The sequence below is a fragment of the Carcharhinus amblyrhynchos genome, chromosome 25 (assembly GCF_965287045.1).
Source record: "Carcharhinus amblyrhynchos chromosome 25, sCarAmb.v2.hapA, whole genome shotgun sequence".
Lineage (NCBI taxonomy): Eukaryota > Metazoa > Chordata > Chondrichthyes > Carcharhiniformes > Carcharhinidae > Carcharhinus > Carcharhinus amblyrhynchos.
Genome location: NC_137348.1, coordinates 19,797,076 through 19,813,955, shown reverse-complemented (window position 1 = coordinate 19,813,955; position 16,880 = coordinate 19,797,076). Strand labels below are relative to the sequence as shown.

Here is a 16,880-nt window from a genome sequence, read left to right as displayed (position 1 = left end):
AGTGGTCTCTCTGGTAGGCAATGTTATCTGGATGATACTGAGGATCTGGGGAGGGAGTATGAAAAGCTGGGAATGGAATTAAAAAGTAGAACCGACAAGGTGGTCATCTCTGGGCTACTGCCTGAACCGAGTGCAGACGGGCGTAGGGTTGACAGGATTAAGGAAGTGAATGGGTGGCTCAGGGATTGGTGTGGGAGGAATGGGTTTGAATTTATGGGGCATTGGCACCAGTATTGGGGTAGGTGGGACCTGTTCGGGCGGGATGGGGTTGGTCTGAACCGTGCTGGGACCAGAGTGCTGGCGAATCGAGTAAAGAGGACTGTAGACAGGGCTTTAAACTAATTGGGGGGGGGGGAGGGTGTGAGGGTAGGTGATGTTACGAGGTCTAAAGTTAAGGAGAGGGTACAGGTAAGGGAAGAGGCCGAGGATGTCCCAATAATAGAGGGAGTAGGGGGCGTGAGTATGGTTGGTGGTGTTACAGCAAATAGGGTCCAGGTGAAGGCTGGGATGAAAGCGCTTTATCTGAATGCACGAAGCATTCGGAATAAAGTGGATGAGCTGGTGGCGCAGATCGACACAAATGGATACGATCTGGTGGCCATTACAGAGATGTGGCTGCAGGGTGACAGGGACTGGGAGCTGAATGTACAGGGCTATCAAGTGTTTAGGAAGGATAGGCAGGAGGGAAAAGGGGGGGGCGGGCGTAGCTCTGCTGATTAAGGATAGCATCACGGTGGTAGCAACGGATGATATTGGAGCCAAGGAGCAGAGGGTGGAATCGTTGTGGGTGGAGATTAGGAACAGCAAAGGGAGGAAGACGCTGGTGGGTGTCGTCTATAGGCCCCCGAATAATGATCTGGAGGTGGGGCGGGCTGTTAACGCGCAAATAAGTGCGGCGTGCAGGAATGGGACGGCCGTAGTTATGGGGGATTTCAATCTGCATATTGATTGGTCGACCCATGTTGGACTCGGTGGGCTCGAGGAAGAGTTCTTGGAATGCTGCCGGGATAGCTTCCTCGAACAGTGTGTGTTGGAGCCGATGAGGGAGCGAGCTATCTTGGATCTGGTGTTATGTAATGAGGCGGGTAGAATTAAGGACCTTGTGGTTAAGGATCCTCTTGGGGAGAGTGATCATTGTATGGAGGAGTTTCTGGTGCAGATGGAGGAGGAGAAAGTGGGTTCCCGGACACGCGTCCTTTGTTTGAATAGAGGGGAGTACGGTAGGATGAGAGAAGAATTGGCGAATGTGGACTGGGGGAGCGCGTTGGAGGGAGGGTCTGTTGAGGAGCAGTGGAGGATCTTTAAGGAGATCTTTCTTGGTGCTCAGCAGAAATTTATTCTGATGGTCAAAAAGGATAGTCGGAGGAGAGGTAATAAGCCGTGGATAACGAAGAAGGTGAAGGAAAGTGTTAAATTAAAAGCGGAGGAATTTAGAGTAGCTAAGAGTAGTGGGCGAGAAGAGGATTGGGAGAAGTTTAAATGTCAACAAAGATTGTTGACAAAGAAGTTGATAAAGAAGGGTAGGAGAAACTATGAAGCTGGGCTAGCACTTAATATAAAAAAGGATAGCAAGAGTTTTTATAAATATATAAAAAGGAAGAGGCTGGCTAGGGTGAATGTTGGTCCTTTAGAGGATGAGAAAGGGGACCTAGTGGTAGGGGATGGGGATATGGCTAAGGTATTGAATAACTTTTCTGTTTCTGTCTTCACGGAGGAGGACGTGAATAATTTGCCGGGTGTTAGCGATGGAAAGGTGGTAGGACTGGAGGGTCTTAATGACATTACTGTTACTAGAGAGGTGGTGCTCGACAGACTGGAGGGGCTGATTGTGGACAAGTCCCCAGGACCGGATGGAATGCATCCGAGGGTTCTGAAAGAAATGGCGGAGGTGATAGTGGATGCCTTGGTGGTTATTTTCCAGACGTCGCTGGATTCCGGGGAAGTGCCGAAAGATTGGAAAACGGCTAACGTTACGCCGTTGTTTAAGAAGGGTGCCAGGCAAAAGGCGGGGAATTATAGGCCGGTTAGTTTAGCGTCTGTGGTAGGTAAAATGTTAGAATCTGTCATTAAGGAGGAAATTGCGAGGCATCTTGAAGGGAATTGCTTGATAGAGCAGACGCAGCACGGTTTCATTAAAGGGAAGTCGTGTCTGACAAATTTACTGGAGTTCTATGAGGATGTGTCTAGGGCGGTGGATAGAGGAGAGCCGGTGGATGTGGTCTTTCTAGATTTTCAGAAGGCGTTTGACAAAGTACCTCACAAGAGGTTATTGCAGAAGGTCGAGGGACATGGAGTTGGGGGTAGGGTGTTAGCGTGGATAGAGGATTGGTTGTCAAATAGGAGGCAGAGAGTGGGGGTCAACGGGTGCTATTCGGATTGGCAGATGGTGACTAGTGGAGTGCCCCAGGGGTCGGTGCTGGGGCCTCAGCTTTTTACCATTTATATAGATGATCTGGAGGAGGGAACCGAGTGTAGGGTGTCGAAATTTGCTGATGACACCAAGATTGGGGGAACGGCAAATTGTGCGGAGGGTGTGGAGAGTCTGCAGAAGGATCTAGATAGGCTGGGCGAATGGGCCAGGAAATGGCAAATGGAATTTAATGTTGGCAAGTGTGAGGTGGTCCACTTTGGTAGGAAGAATGGTAGGAAGGACTATTACTTACGGGGCGAAAAACTGCAGCAGGCGACGGTGCAGAGGGACCTCGGGGTCCTTGGGGTCCTTGTGCATGAGTCGCAAAAACCCAGCTTGCAGGTGCAGCAGGTGGTCAGGAAGGCGAATGGGATGCTGGCCTTCATAGCGAGGGGGATTGAATATAAAAGAAGGGAGGTCTTGCTGCAGCTGTATAGGGCATTGGTGAGGCCGCAGCTGGAGTACTGTGTGCAGTTTTGGGCGCCGCACCTGTGCAAAGATATTTTGGCCTTGGAGGGAGTGCAGAGGAGGTTTACTAGGCTGATACCGGAGTTGAGGGGGTTGAGCTATGAGGAGGGGCTGAATAAACTGGGCTTGTACTCATTAGAGTTTAGAAGAATGAGGGGAGATCTCATTGAGACATATATGATGATGAATGGGATGGATAGGATAGAGGTGGAGAGACTCTTCCCGCTCAAAAAAGACAGTAGGACTAGGGGGCACAGCCTCAAGATAAAAGGGGGGCGGTTTAGAACGGAGTTGAGAAGGAACTTCTTCACTCAAAGGGTGGTGAATCTCTGGAATTCTCTGCCCGTTGAAGTGGTGGAGGCTGCCTCGCTAAATATTTTTAAGACGCGGGTTGATGGGTTTTTGATAAGAGAGGGGATTAAGGGTTATGGGGAGAGGGCGGGAAAGTGGAACTGAGCAGCGACAGATCAGCCATGATCTTATTGAATGGCGGGGCAGGCTCGAAGGGCTAGATGGCCTACTCCTGCTCCTATTTCTTATGTTATGTTAATTACAGGGTCCAGTGGACAAGAGCACTTGTTGAATAATTTAGGAACAACACTGGAATGTCTTCAATCACATGGTCTACATACCAAGAAAGAAAAGTGTGGCTTTTTCCAGACCTCAGTCCAATATTTGAGTTATGTTATTGATAGTAAAGACCCACATAAAACACCTAAAAAGATGGACACTATTTTAAAAGCACTGCATCCAACAAATGTGATGCAATTGGGGTCCTTTCTAAGGAAAGTAAATTATTATGGCAAATTTATTCCTAACTTAATATATTATATGATGGTTTCAATATTATAGCTATGTAAAACAGTCAAAGAACTGGACAACAGAATGTGATTATGCATACAGGGATACCAAAGATACATTGCAGAAGTCTGAAGTATTGGTTCATTTTAATTCGAAGCTACCATTACTGCTTGCTTGCAATGCTTCACCTTATGGAGTAGGGGCAGTAGTTTCACATGTTTTTGGAAGAAGAATGACCAATAGCTTTTGCTTTGCGTATTTTGACTAGTGTTGAATTTAACTATATTCAGCCAGAAAAAGAAGCTTCGAGTATAATTTTTGGTGTACGAAGGTTTCATCATTTTTATATGGTCGCCATTTCACATTATTGACTGATCAACTCTCAACTACTATTTTTTGGCCGTATAAAGGCATACATTCGCTAGCTACTAGTCAATTGCAAAGGTGGTCACCGATCTTACGTGCACACTTCTACAATACAAAGTATCAATCAGAGAACCAAGCTAATGTTAATACATTTTCAGTGTTATTTTTACCCATTGATCAGATGCCTCCAATTAGTTTTGCTAATATTCTTTATTTTTTGCACGTTGTGATAGCTTTCCAAGTTGAGGGACATATCAGAAAAGATCCATGATGGGAAGGTGATGGATATGGCATTGAAAGGAACGAAACCTGGAACACATCCTGATTTGAAACCGTACGTCGCTAGAAAGCTTGAGTTGATCATCCAAGGAAGGTGTCTATTGTGGGGAATCCAACCGATCATTCCTGGTCTGCATGGAAGAGTTCTTGAAAAACTACATGAAGGACATGCTGGTATAGTCCAGATGAAAGAATAAGCACAGTTATTTTTGGTGGCCAGGTCTGGATGTTCAGATTGGAAAAATAAGTGGGACAGCATCAATCCTGTGCATGAATAAGAAATATACTTCCCTTGTCTCCTTTATACCTTGGGAGTGGCCTAAAATGCCACGGCAACAATTGCACACAGATTTCGCACATCTGTTTGAGGGTTACTGATACAAAGTCAATGGCCAGAAGTTGTTTTCATGAAATCTACAACATTTGAATAAACCATTGAAAAACTTAACAAAATGTTTGTAAGATATGATAAACCAGAACAGATCATTACCAAAAATGGTTCACCATTTACTTCACAAGAGTTTGAGGATTATCTCAAAGGAAAAGGCATTCAACATATGAAATCCACACCTGATCATTCAATGAATTAGCTGAAAGATTTGTACAATCCTTGAAACATTCTTCAAAAGCACTAAAGGAGCAAGATTCCTTTTTACATTGTGTGAAAAGCTTTTTGGCATCTTATAGAGAGATACTACTCATGTGACTACCCAAAGTTCACTTACATTGCTACCCTGAAGAGAGTTGAGAACTACATTTGATTTGTTATTACCTCCAGAAACTTCAGCGATATTGGAGAACCAACAATAATCCCAAGTTGTCAGATGAGATACAAGGGCAAAACAATGCTCATTTCAACAAGGAAATTGAATGTTAGCGCATAATTATGTCAGAAGTGAGAAATGGGTACTAGCTATAGTTTTAGCAAAAACAAGTCCAATTTCTCACACCGTTCAAACCAAAGATGAAGTAATCTAGTAATGCCATGCCGATCAATTGTTGTCATCTTGAAATATCAGAATTATCTCTTGAACAAAGAAAATTACAGCACAGGAACAGGCCCTTTGGCCCTCCAAGCCTCCGTCGACCATGCTGTCTGTCTGAACTAAAACTCCTCTACTCTTCCACGGACCATATCCCTCCATTCCCATCCTATTCAACTATTTGTCAAGACTCCCCTTAGAAGTACCAATGTCTTTAGTCCCTAGTGTTGTGAATACTACTACGGAAGATTTAGTTGAATCCGAGATGCCTGATGATTATGTCTTTGCTATGATACAACATGAGAATGATGTAGAATTAGTTTCCAGTGGAAGGAAGTGTCTACTGAAGATACAAATCATACTACTAGGGTCAAGGGCAGCCAAATTCCAGAATGTCATATAGAACCAAAGAGGAATAGATGTCCTCCTGATTGACTTACTTATGGACTGTGTATAATGATTAATGGTGTATAGTTATATGCCCAGAATATTACTGATTCTATGTATAACATCATAGTAATCTGTTGTCATGACCAGATGTGGGGGGGTGGTGGTTTGTATATTTAAATGGTTGCATGATTGCTTGCAGAGCCAGTTACATGGTTTGATGATGTAATTGGGGTGTTTCACAGGTTCCTGTTTTGTTTCTTTTTCCACTCTGCACAGGGACAATAACTTCTGCAATAAATCTGTTGTTATTTTTAATCTACATGTGCAAAACCATATATTTTCCTTTTTGTTTAAAACCCATAATCCCTAACGTAGTTCGGACACTACAGATACTTTTTCCATGCGATAAGGAGGAAGTAAGACAGCAATTCAGTGATACGGGCAGAACAAGGTCAACACTTCAAGCAGCAAGCTAAATCTCGGCCTAAATAGCTTAATGGACAATCTGTACACCTACAGGATCTAATCATTGAAACCTGGAAATCTTTGTCTCTTGGCCCTCTCTGAATCAAATCTTTCCCTCCCTCTCTATTTGATAGAGAAATAAAAATTTGAACTGATATTCCTAGTTCAGACACTGTGCTGCTCATTGTGACCATTCAATCTGCTTGATTAAGGAGGCACTGTTGTTTGCCCTTTGCATACAAGTTTCTTATAGATGGCACAGCATGCAAAATGGCTCTCTAAACTGTATAAGGTTCCAGTGCAAAAGTCTCATAGAAGGTGCAAGTGTAATGAACGGCTAGCACCATTTGATCATTGTTAGTAACTTGTACAATCTATTGTTTTGACCTAAACTGTCTGTTTGGAAATGGAATCATCACTCTGCAGGTAAACATCAAATTTTAGCTACCATCTGTTTCTCCTTTGAACTCCCTTATACTAATTAGCCTATCGGATGTATTCACAATTCCCATGTCTCCTCAACACTGCATATTTTGGAAAGGTCTGATTTGAAAGGAACATTTACAACATATTAGTTTTGGGAAATCTATGCTATAAACAAATTATGAAATGTTGATAACATCTGGCAAATTAAACCAATGCACTATCCTTTTCTGCTTAGCACATGCCTTTTTTTTTTAAATCCAGCTGGCTCCAGAGATGGAATAGACTTCATTTTAAAGAAGTCCAGTTGGACTAGCAAGGTAAAAATCAAACATACGGAATACTTTTGCAGGTACTTTGTTGGTTTTTCTAACCTTAATAATCTGATATTTCACAAAAGCAGGGGGTTTAGAAACAACTTAGCTTCTAACTGACCTCAAAGTATCTGTTCAAATCAATTCCCTGCAAGCAGCAAAATCACAACTGATCCACAATGAAGTGTTACAAATCACTATCATACCCAAAAAAAATTAACTTTTTCAATATGCTTCCTGTGATATTTTGCATGACCCTGTACAGGTTACAGGGAAAACAATGAAACTTATTTTTAAAAAATGATTAAGATAGGCACTGAAAATAGTACACGATGCTTCTTGATCAGCAAGTGACATCAATGACCATGTATTTCAAGCTACAACTATGAATCCAGTTTAATAAGAAACTAACTTGCAAATACAGTAATAAAACCAAGAGGAGTAAATCATGGTGCCGTTTACTCAGCTCACGAACAATAAATCACTGAGTTCTGGTCATCTTCCATAACATTATGGCTTTGGATAAATGTCAATGATGCAAAATTTAATAAATCCATAACAGGAAAAATATGTCTAAGCACCCAAAACTGTGCCTCTGATGCAAAACTCAATATGATCTTTCTCTCCTCCAACTTTCTGGATTAAAAGCAAAAGCGTTGATATACTGCCTTTAACATACAAAGACATTCCAAAGTGCTTCATAGAAGTGTAAAGCAACAAATAAACACCACAGGAACTCAGTATTGTGAAACACTGGAAAAGATATTCAGAACATGGGGACAATTAATTGCTGCTGCTGAAAATAAGCTGCTCAGCAAGCGGGTGTGTAATTAAGAACTGGTTTACTTGCACCTTGGAATGGCTAATTTTGAGGTACATGATGCTCACAGCTGTGAGTTGTGCTATTCTCTGACTCACTGCCTTTATGAAACAGAAAACTAAACTGAAAACCAGCAGAGTTTTTATTTTCAGTTCAGATTTACCCATAATTTGAAAAAGAACAAAAAGGAATATTATTATGAATTATTCTATCCTAGTTTTGCATGTATCCTCTGTAGAGCTGTGGGAGGATGAGGGGGAGGGAATGATTAAGTATTGAGTGCCCTGTGCTCATTTTTCTGTTGGAATGTGACAGAACTGCACAACAAAAAGTCACGACTGCCAACAGGGAATATGGCATTTTTTTTTCAATACTCGGTTACCATGATTTTGCATGCATTTGAAATCATTTGAAAGATTAGACTACAAGTTTGTTCTTAATTCTTCTACTCGGGTGAAAATAGCATGTTACAGCACAGGAAAAGGTCAGTGAGTACAAGTCACTGTTTTTTGCTCCATATGGTACCTAGTCTAATCTCACTCTCCCATTAGTCTCTGAGACTTTGGAGAGACTTGAGCAGTGCGAGAGAGAGAGAGAGAGAGTGTGTGCGTCTGAGTGAGAGAGTCAGGGCAGGGGGTGAGTGAGAGAGAGAGAGAGAGAGTGTGTGCGTCTGAGTGAGAGAGTCAGGGAAGGGGGTGAGTGAGAGAGAGAGAGAGAAACAGAGAGACAGTGTGCGCACGTCTGAGTGAGAGTTTCGGGGCAGGGGGTGAGTGTGAGAGAGAGAAAGAGAGAGAGAGAGAGAGAGAGCGCGAGAGAGAGAGAGTGAATGAGAGTGTGCGCGTGAGTGTCTGAGAATGAGTGAAAGAGAGAGCGCGTTGGGGCAGGGGCTCTGTGAGAGAGAGATCGAGATCTAATCAGGGCAGGGTCTCAGTGCAAGAGAGATCAAGTTGGGGCAGGGGCTCAGTCAGTGAGAGCAAGCGCGAATGGGGGCAGGGGCTCAATGACAGAGAGAACCAGTGAGAGTGAGCAAGTCGGAGCAGGGGCTCAGTGAGAGAAAGAGCGAGTCAGGGCAGGGGGTGAGTGAGAGAGAACGCATGTCAGAAATAAAATATATTTATATTTAAATTTAATATAAATACGATTAGCAGGCCCAGGACTGAAGTCTCCAAGCTGGCTAGCTTCTCACCCCGCCCAGAGAGATTCTTCATTCACTTGAGCAGTGCGAGAAAGAGAGTGTGCGCGTGAGTGAGAGTCAGGGCAGGGGGTGAGTGAGAGAGAACGCATGTCAGAAATAAATACATTTATATTTAAATATAATATAAATATGATTAGCAGGCCCAGGACTGAAGTCTCCAAGCTGGCTAGCTTCTCACCCCGCCCAGAGAGATTCTTCATTCCCATGGGGACTACTGTTCACTTTCAAGGACCTGGCAGTGCCAGCCTGTGCCCCCTAGCACTGCAGAAGGGCAAAGTGCCAATTCCCAGGGCACAGCCCACTAGACATGTGGCAGTGCCAAGGAGGTGGGGCATATGGGGGCAGGGCAATTGGTGCGAACGGGGGAGGGGGGGTAGTGGTCCCATTGCCATTCTGCATAGGGACGGTGGGGGAAGAAGAGAATCCAACAATTGGGGTGGACGGGTCAGCACTGCGGGCTAACTGTTGGGGCGGGGGGGGGCAGCTGCTGGACATCAGGAAGGAGGGGTCAGTGCTGGGCCAGGAATAGTTGGGGGCAGCAATCAGGCTGGCCAACAATTGGGAAATTATCAGCGCAAGCGCCGATCTCAGCACTAAAAGTTTGGCACGTGCGTAATGGCCTGCTCAGTGCACTGATTTCAGCTTCTCCAGTGGGAATAGGCCCCGCCCCTGAAATTGAATGACATTCACGTTGGTGGCCTCTGCAGTGCACAGTGTAGGAGATTCTTCTCTGAACTCCCACTGAAAAAACCAGCATGAATTACTCCAGTTTTCACGTGCATTTGACACTTCGAATTTTTTTGGGGAGAATTACACCCATGGTTCCATTTCGTCCAGTAATAACACCAATTGGCGATTGTAACACTAGTGCTCTTGGGGAGGCTTTGACTAACTTAGCAGAAGTGAGAGAACTGGGGGTTAACATTAAAGTGGAGAACCAAGGTGCAGAAAAATTAGGAAAGACCAATGACACTAGAGTAGGAAATGATCAGGTCTTAGGTGGAATAAGAATAAGGTGGAATGTATAAGATTTAAATTAAGCTTATTGTGTGTGTGTGTGTGTGTATGTGAATGAGCAGAGCATGGTATATCTATACATATTTGACAAGTTGCAGGTTCAGAAACTGTGGAAATACGATGTTAAAACAATAACCTCAAAAAAATGGTAGGATTGGTTCTGAAAACAAAGAACAAGAGGGGAGGACAAACTTCAATTGAGTGGGAACAGATCAGGCCCAGCTGGAGGAATGATTCTAGTGAGTTCCCCAGGACATCAATGTCATGACCCCAGCTTTTCCTGATGTACATGAATGAGCTAAACATGGGTACACAGGGCACAATTTCTAACTTGGCAGATGACATAAACGATGATAGACTTCAGGATTTAGACCTGTGGGTTGGGCAGAGATGTGGCAGATGAACTATAATGCAAACAAATGTGAAATGAATTATTTTGGTGGAAAGTACAAGGAAAGGCAATATAAATGAAGGCAGGGAATAGGCAGGCATGTGCAAGAGCAGAGGGACGCAAGGTATATGTGCACAAGTCATTGAAACTGGCAGGGCAGATTGACTTAAAGGTTAACAATAAGGGCATAGAATATAAAAACACTGGTTTGGTCTCAGCTGAAATATTCTATCTTGTTCTGGGCACCATTATTTAGGAAGGATTTAACGGCATTAGGAAGGGTGCAGAAAAGATTCACAAGAATTGTTCCATGGGTGCAAAGGTTTTAGTTTTGTGGCTAGAATCATGAGCGGTTTGGAAAAGCTTTTCTTCGACACAGATGGTGTTGAAGATCTGGAGTGCACTGCCTGAGAATGTGGTGGAGGCAGACCCAAACATGGCTTTCAAAACAGAATTGGACAGTTATCTGAAGAGAAAAAAATTGCAGAGAAAAGAGAAGTGGGACTAGTTGAATTGCTCTTACAGAGAATAGGCAAGGAACCGATGTGGGTGAATGGCCTCCTGTGCTCTAAACATTTTATGATTCGAAGATAATTACAGTAAAATGGAAGTGGAATTATGTCTGTTTTAAATTACAACTGAATCCACGTCAACATTTTAATGCAGATTTTAGCTTACCTTATATGCTATACTATTTGAAGAGTCCACAATTAGAAATAATGGTTTCCGTGTGAAAGGGAAAAAATCACCAGGATGTAGGCTAAAGAGAAAGGAAAACAGATGAATTACAACTCTACGTAGTTCCAATTTTATCAAGAATCATGCTGTACACACAATATCCATATGTGGCAACAGTGGACAGTACAAACTCAGCAAGAATATTCAAAATATATTTAATTCAATGTAAAGGATTTTCTATGAAGATTAAACTATTTAATCACTGTATCATGTAAATCCAGCTTAACTCTGAAGTAAAAGGGGTAGCAAAGCATAAGGTATGTGTAATACAATAAACAGATTCCTGCAATTAGTGTAAACGTTAAATCAACAAATTACCAACTCTCCCAGGGGGAGATCATCAGAAAAGTTGCATAGTATTTGAGTGCAGGAGATAGAGAGCTATGTGAATCATCATAAAACTGACTGAAACATGGATGATTCTTTTATGAAACCTGCTATAACTGTCCAGCACTGGCAACCACTTTATCAAAATAAAAGGGAAAGATAAAGTTGGGAAACAGAAGGTGTGAAAGTGTTAATATTCATCAACACTTAAATATGGTGCTGCATGAAAATGAAAACTCAGTTTTAAAAAAAAATTTGCTTATGGCTTTGCCAATCGTGGGTCACTCTGGTTTGATTCCATATATCTCATGTTGAACTTAGCAATCTGCAATATGTAGCAATCATGTTGAGCACATCTGTCACAAAATATTCAAAATTTCCTCAATACCTGTACTGAAACTGAATTGACATACCAGTGCATTTCTTTAAATGAATTATTGCGTTTTTGTATTACTTCCATGCTTCCTGCATCACGATTATTGTTGGTGAGTACCCCACCAAAATCATATGGACCTAAACAGGAAAACAAAAATAATTTTGTCATTCAAGTTACTAACGTAGTTGAGGTTGGTGTAGCCACCCTGGTTATACGTAGGTTGTTTCTTTACATTTTGCTCTTCACAACATGGTGAACCAATTAATTATACATGAATTTAATAATTAGAGCATTCTTCATTAGTTGCAGAACACCTGCAGATTACAAGTTCCAACAAATTCTTCTCCAACACTGCAACCATCCGACAAACCTCCAAGATCTCTGTACTCATCCACATCCCTGATCTTAATCCCCCCTCACTGTCAGTTGTCTTCAGTTGCCATGGCCCTAACGCTGGAATTCCTTCCATACACATCTCCAGCCCTTTCCTTTCTTCCTTTAAGGCACTCCTTGCTCTGACCAAGCTTCAGGTTACCTGCCCTAACATTTCTTTATGCATGTCATTGTCAATTTTTTTTTGACAATGCTCCTCTGAAGCAGTACAAAGAGAGATGCCCATTGTCCTTGGAGTAATGTTCCTATAAAATGTACAATGTATTCTGTATTTTCAGTATTAAAAATTCTACATGAATGCTTAAAATCATTTTATCTTTTGATCCGATTGTGTAATTTTGCATGAATTATTGCATCATTCTGGTTTATCAAAGAATCAAGTAGGATAGGAGGCAGCTATTCAGCCCATCATGCTGGGAGGTCCATGCCAATTATTCAAGAAAGCTATCCAATTTAATTCTATACCCTAGATTTTCCTCACTGGTCTACAAACTAGTCCTCTTCAAGTAAAGGTCCAATTGTCTTTAAAAAGTTCCTGAAGGGTCTGATTTCACCATTTGTCCAGTGAGTGCATTGCAGATCTTAACAACTGATAATCAGCAGTGAGCTTATTTTAAAGCCCATATGGTTAGTTGTTAAAAGTAGACTGCCATCCAGGTAATTAAAATCATGCTGGATAAAAACTGCTCATTAATAAACATATTATAAATTTTTCACAATAAACTCATTTTGAGTTTCTAACAAGCCACCGAGCTAAAGAATTCCACAGCGTGTAAATGTGTGTATACTAAGTGCAACACGGTATATAGTTATTTATGGACCTTGATGTGTGATGAAAGTATTATTTCATCTGGATAAATCAATATATTCTATAAAAAGTCTTTTTTTATTTATTCTTCAATTACATTGAAATTCAGAGGACTTTAGGTTTTTCTAAACTCATTGAGGAATACTTCAAATGTAGGAAGAAATTATTTTGCTATACCACACTTCAGTTTTCTGTTTAATGGCTGTGAATAGAAAACATCTTGAAAAATTCCCTCTCCGCCATCAGGTACTCCCTACTGTAAAATCCAGAATATAACAAATCACTTTTCTGCAGGTTTCCATAACCTGCAACCTAAGTACTTAATGTGAACCCGAATAAGTTTTTTTTGGCCAATCACCCAGCAAAATGCGAATGAATATACTTTCACTCTAAGTATCAGATTGACAAACTTGCATGTTGATTTTAAACTGTGTAAGAGTTTTGAATGAGTTAAAATTGGGCTCATTATATCTTCCTCTTTATACACCCACTCTACCATGTAAAACTAGCTATGAAACACTAAGGAGGAAAAATCAATATCAATTTATCATTTTAAAAACATGGAAGAAGAGCTTGTAAAATCTATTGTAGACCTTTGGTTAGCCTAAATTCCCATTTGGGATCTTGTGCAGCCCAAGTTAAGTTTAAACATCACCATTGCTGAAGTTTTCATTTCAGATTATGAGGGCATAGAAAGAATTAATATTTTGTATCCTTGTTTCCAATTCGTCTTTGCCTATATTCTTAATGCATGCTTTTGATAGTTTTACACAAGAATAATGTATTCTGTACCCCACATTATAAAAGCAATCCTTGCCATAAAACTAGTTCAGGCAAATAGTCCTTCAGTGAATAAACATACTTCAGATTCGCTTCTATCCCATTCAATTGTTATCAGCAAAAGAAAGTGTCAGGAAATAAATGTCAAAAGTTAGACCATAAGGAATGTGACAGCCTCAAAATATCATGGACTATAACTTCTACCCTATACTTCTTTCAAGAGAGGCAAAATTTCTATAATAGTGAAAAACAAAGGAAGGATACTACAAACTGCAAAAAGGAAAATAATCTTAATGCCAAGGATAACATAACCAACAATATCACACCATGGTACAAGACCAGGAATCTTTCCTTATTTCCTCCAGAAAGCAATTTAGTATCAGGTATATTTAAAGAACAGGCATTTGTAATGACATTTAAAGACAGGCATGAAAATGTGAATTAAATATTTCAACTTCAGTTTAAGTATATATGAATTTAAAAAATTATTCCTGATGCATGTGCATCATAAAGGAAAGCAAAAATCATAATAATAAACACAAATTTGAGAATAAATACACCAATCCTTTCTCTACAGTTGTACTTACTGTGCATATGATTTAAAAATTTAAATTAATACCTGTGGCTTGTCTTTTTTTTGTTACAGTATTCCCCTTCCTTTCCCCAACACTCCTGCAAGGGGAATTTCTTAGGGCCTCTCACTGGGGGGTCTTGCATTCAGCCAATCTTGGCAAACACAAAGACTTGCAAAAGACAGTATGCAGTTAAAGATGTTCTTTGTTTGACCAACACATTGGGAGAAATAGTCAGAGGATGCTCATTGTTCCTGTGGAGCAGCACCGAGAGGCAGCGATTTTTGGGCGTGTGGCGGTCGCGAGTGAGGTAAATTTTCTTGTTTAAATTTTTAACTTTTTATTTCCAGTTAAAGTTGCGAGCAGCGGTGTTTTTTTTTCCTTTTTTTTAAAATTAGTTAGAAACCAGAAGTCGTCACTAGGACGCTTATCGGTATTTGTAGTTCTTTTTTCCTTACTTTATAAGCACTTACCTCTGAGTATCGGCCTCATTGTTCCTGTGGAGCAGCACCGAGAGGCAGTGATTTTTGGGCGTGTGTGGAGGTCGTGAGTGAGGTAAATTTTCTTGTTTAAATTTTTAACTTTTTATTTCCAGTTAAAGTTGCGAGTAGCGGTGGGGGTTTTTTTCCTCTTTTTTTAAATTAGTTAGAAACCGGAAGTCGTCACTAGGACGCTTACCGGTATTTGTAGTTTTTTTTTCGGGTCTCTGACCCTATAAATTGGCACAGAGAGGATACCCGATCCTCTACACAGGTAGAGAATCCCACCCTCCCCCCTCCTCTAACCTAATATTAAGTGTGTGGGAAGTTTTTTTTTCCTGCTGGATATTGTTTCAGAGATGGCAGTTCAGGCAGTAAGCTGCATCTCCTGCGGTATGTATGTGGTGAGGGACACCAATAGTGTTTCTGCTGATTTTACCTGCAGGAAGTGTGTACGATTGCAGCTTCTGGAGGAGCGGGTTAAGGAGCTGGAGTTGGAATTGGAGGAACTCCGGATAATTTGGGAGGCTGAGGCGGTCATTGATAGGAGTTACAAGGAGATAGTCACTCCTAAAAATGAGTCTTGGGTAACTGCTAGGAAGAGGGGAAAGAAGCAATTGGGGGGACAATCCCCCAGGGCTGTTCCCCTCGAAAATAGGTTTTCTGTCCTGGAGGCTACAGTTGAGGAGGAATCAACTGGAGATAGCCAAAGGGAGCAGGTCTCTGGAGGTGAGCCTGTTGTGAAGGCTCAGGTGGTTAGGGGATGTAAAAGATTGGGCCTGGTGATTGGGGGCTCCAGAGTTAGGGGGACAGATAGGAGAGTCAGAAGTAATGGTAGGGACTCAGGGCTGGTGTGTTGCCTCCCAGGGGCTGGGGTCCGGGATGTTTCAGATAGGGTGTTCAGGACTCTTAAGGGTGAGGGAAATCAGCCCCAAGTCATAGTTCATGTAGGGATGCATGACATAGGGAGGTTAAGGGAAGGGGATATTAAGCAGGAATTTATGGAGTTGGGGTGGAAACTTAAGGCCAAGTCAGACAGAGTAGTTATCTCGGGACTCTTGCCTGTGCCACGGGATAGTTTAGAGCGGAACAGAGAGAGGGAAAGTTTGAACTCGTGGCTGAGGGGATGGTGCAGGAGGGAGGGGTTCAGGTTCTTGAGCAATTGGGGCTCATTCTGGGGAAGGTGGGACCTCTACAAGAGTGATGGTCGACACCTGAATCAGAGGGGGACAATTTGCTAAGGCTATGCAGGGGGGTTTAAACTGATTCAGAGGGGGGGTGGGAGCCTGAGTAGCAGGGATGAAAGTGAGGGGGCATAGATGGGGACTGCAATGCACGGCATCGTGGGGGTGGAGCAGAGCAGGGTTTGAAATGCGTATACTTTAATGCGAGGAGTATTCGCAATAAAGTGGATGAACTTGCAGCGTGGATCAGCACCTGGAACTTTGATGTTGTGGCCATTTCAGAGACATGGATAGAGCAGGGACAGGAATGGTTGTTGCAGGTTCCGGGGTTCAAATGCTTCAGTCGGAGTAGAGAAGGAGGTAGAAGGCGGGGAGGGGTAGCTTTATTAGTCAAGGATTGTATCACAGTGTCAGAGAGGAAGTTTGATGAGGACTTGTCTGTTGAGGTAGTATGGGCTGAGATTAGAAATAGGAGAGAGGTCACCCTGTTGGGAGTCTTTTATAGACCTCCTAAAAGTTCTAGAGAGGTTGAGGAAAGGATTGCGGAGACGATCCTGGATAGGAGTGAAAGTAATAGGGTAATTGTTATGGGGGACTTTAACTTGACTAATATTGATTGGAATAGCTATAGCTCTAGCTCATTAGAAGGGTCAGTTTTTGCACAAAGCGTACAGGAGGGTTTTTTGACTCAGTATGCAGATAGGCCAACTAGAGGTGAGGCTATGTTGAATTTGGTGCTGGGAAATGAGCCAGACCAGGTGTTGACTTGGAAGTTGGTGTGCATTTTGGTGATAGTGACCACAATTCGGTAACGTTCACCTTAGTGATGGAAAGGGATAGGCATGAACCTCGGGTCAGTAGTTTTAGCTGGGGGAAGGGTAATTATGAGGCTATTAGGAGA

At 42.1% G+C, this 16,880-nt stretch overlaps 1 protein-coding gene across 3 annotated transcripts in view; it reads right to left on the bottom strand.

Moving 5' to 3' along the window:
- scai (suppressor of cancer cell invasion) overlaps positions 1 to 16,880 on the bottom strand; it is a 180,752-nt gene that overhangs the window by 26,046 nt on the left and 137,826 nt on the right. For all 3 annotated transcript variants that reach the window (XM_080212011.1, XM_080212013.1, XM_080212012.1), the window contains exons 12-13: positions 11,801 to 11,900; positions 11,001 to 11,082 (exon numbers count right to left, since the gene is read on the bottom strand). In XM_080212011.1, coding sequence (XP_080068137.1) covers positions 11,001 to 11,082; positions 11,801 to 11,900 — 182 coding nt within the window. The remainder of the gene's footprint in view (positions 1 to 11,000; positions 11,083 to 11,800; positions 11,901 to 16,880) is intronic.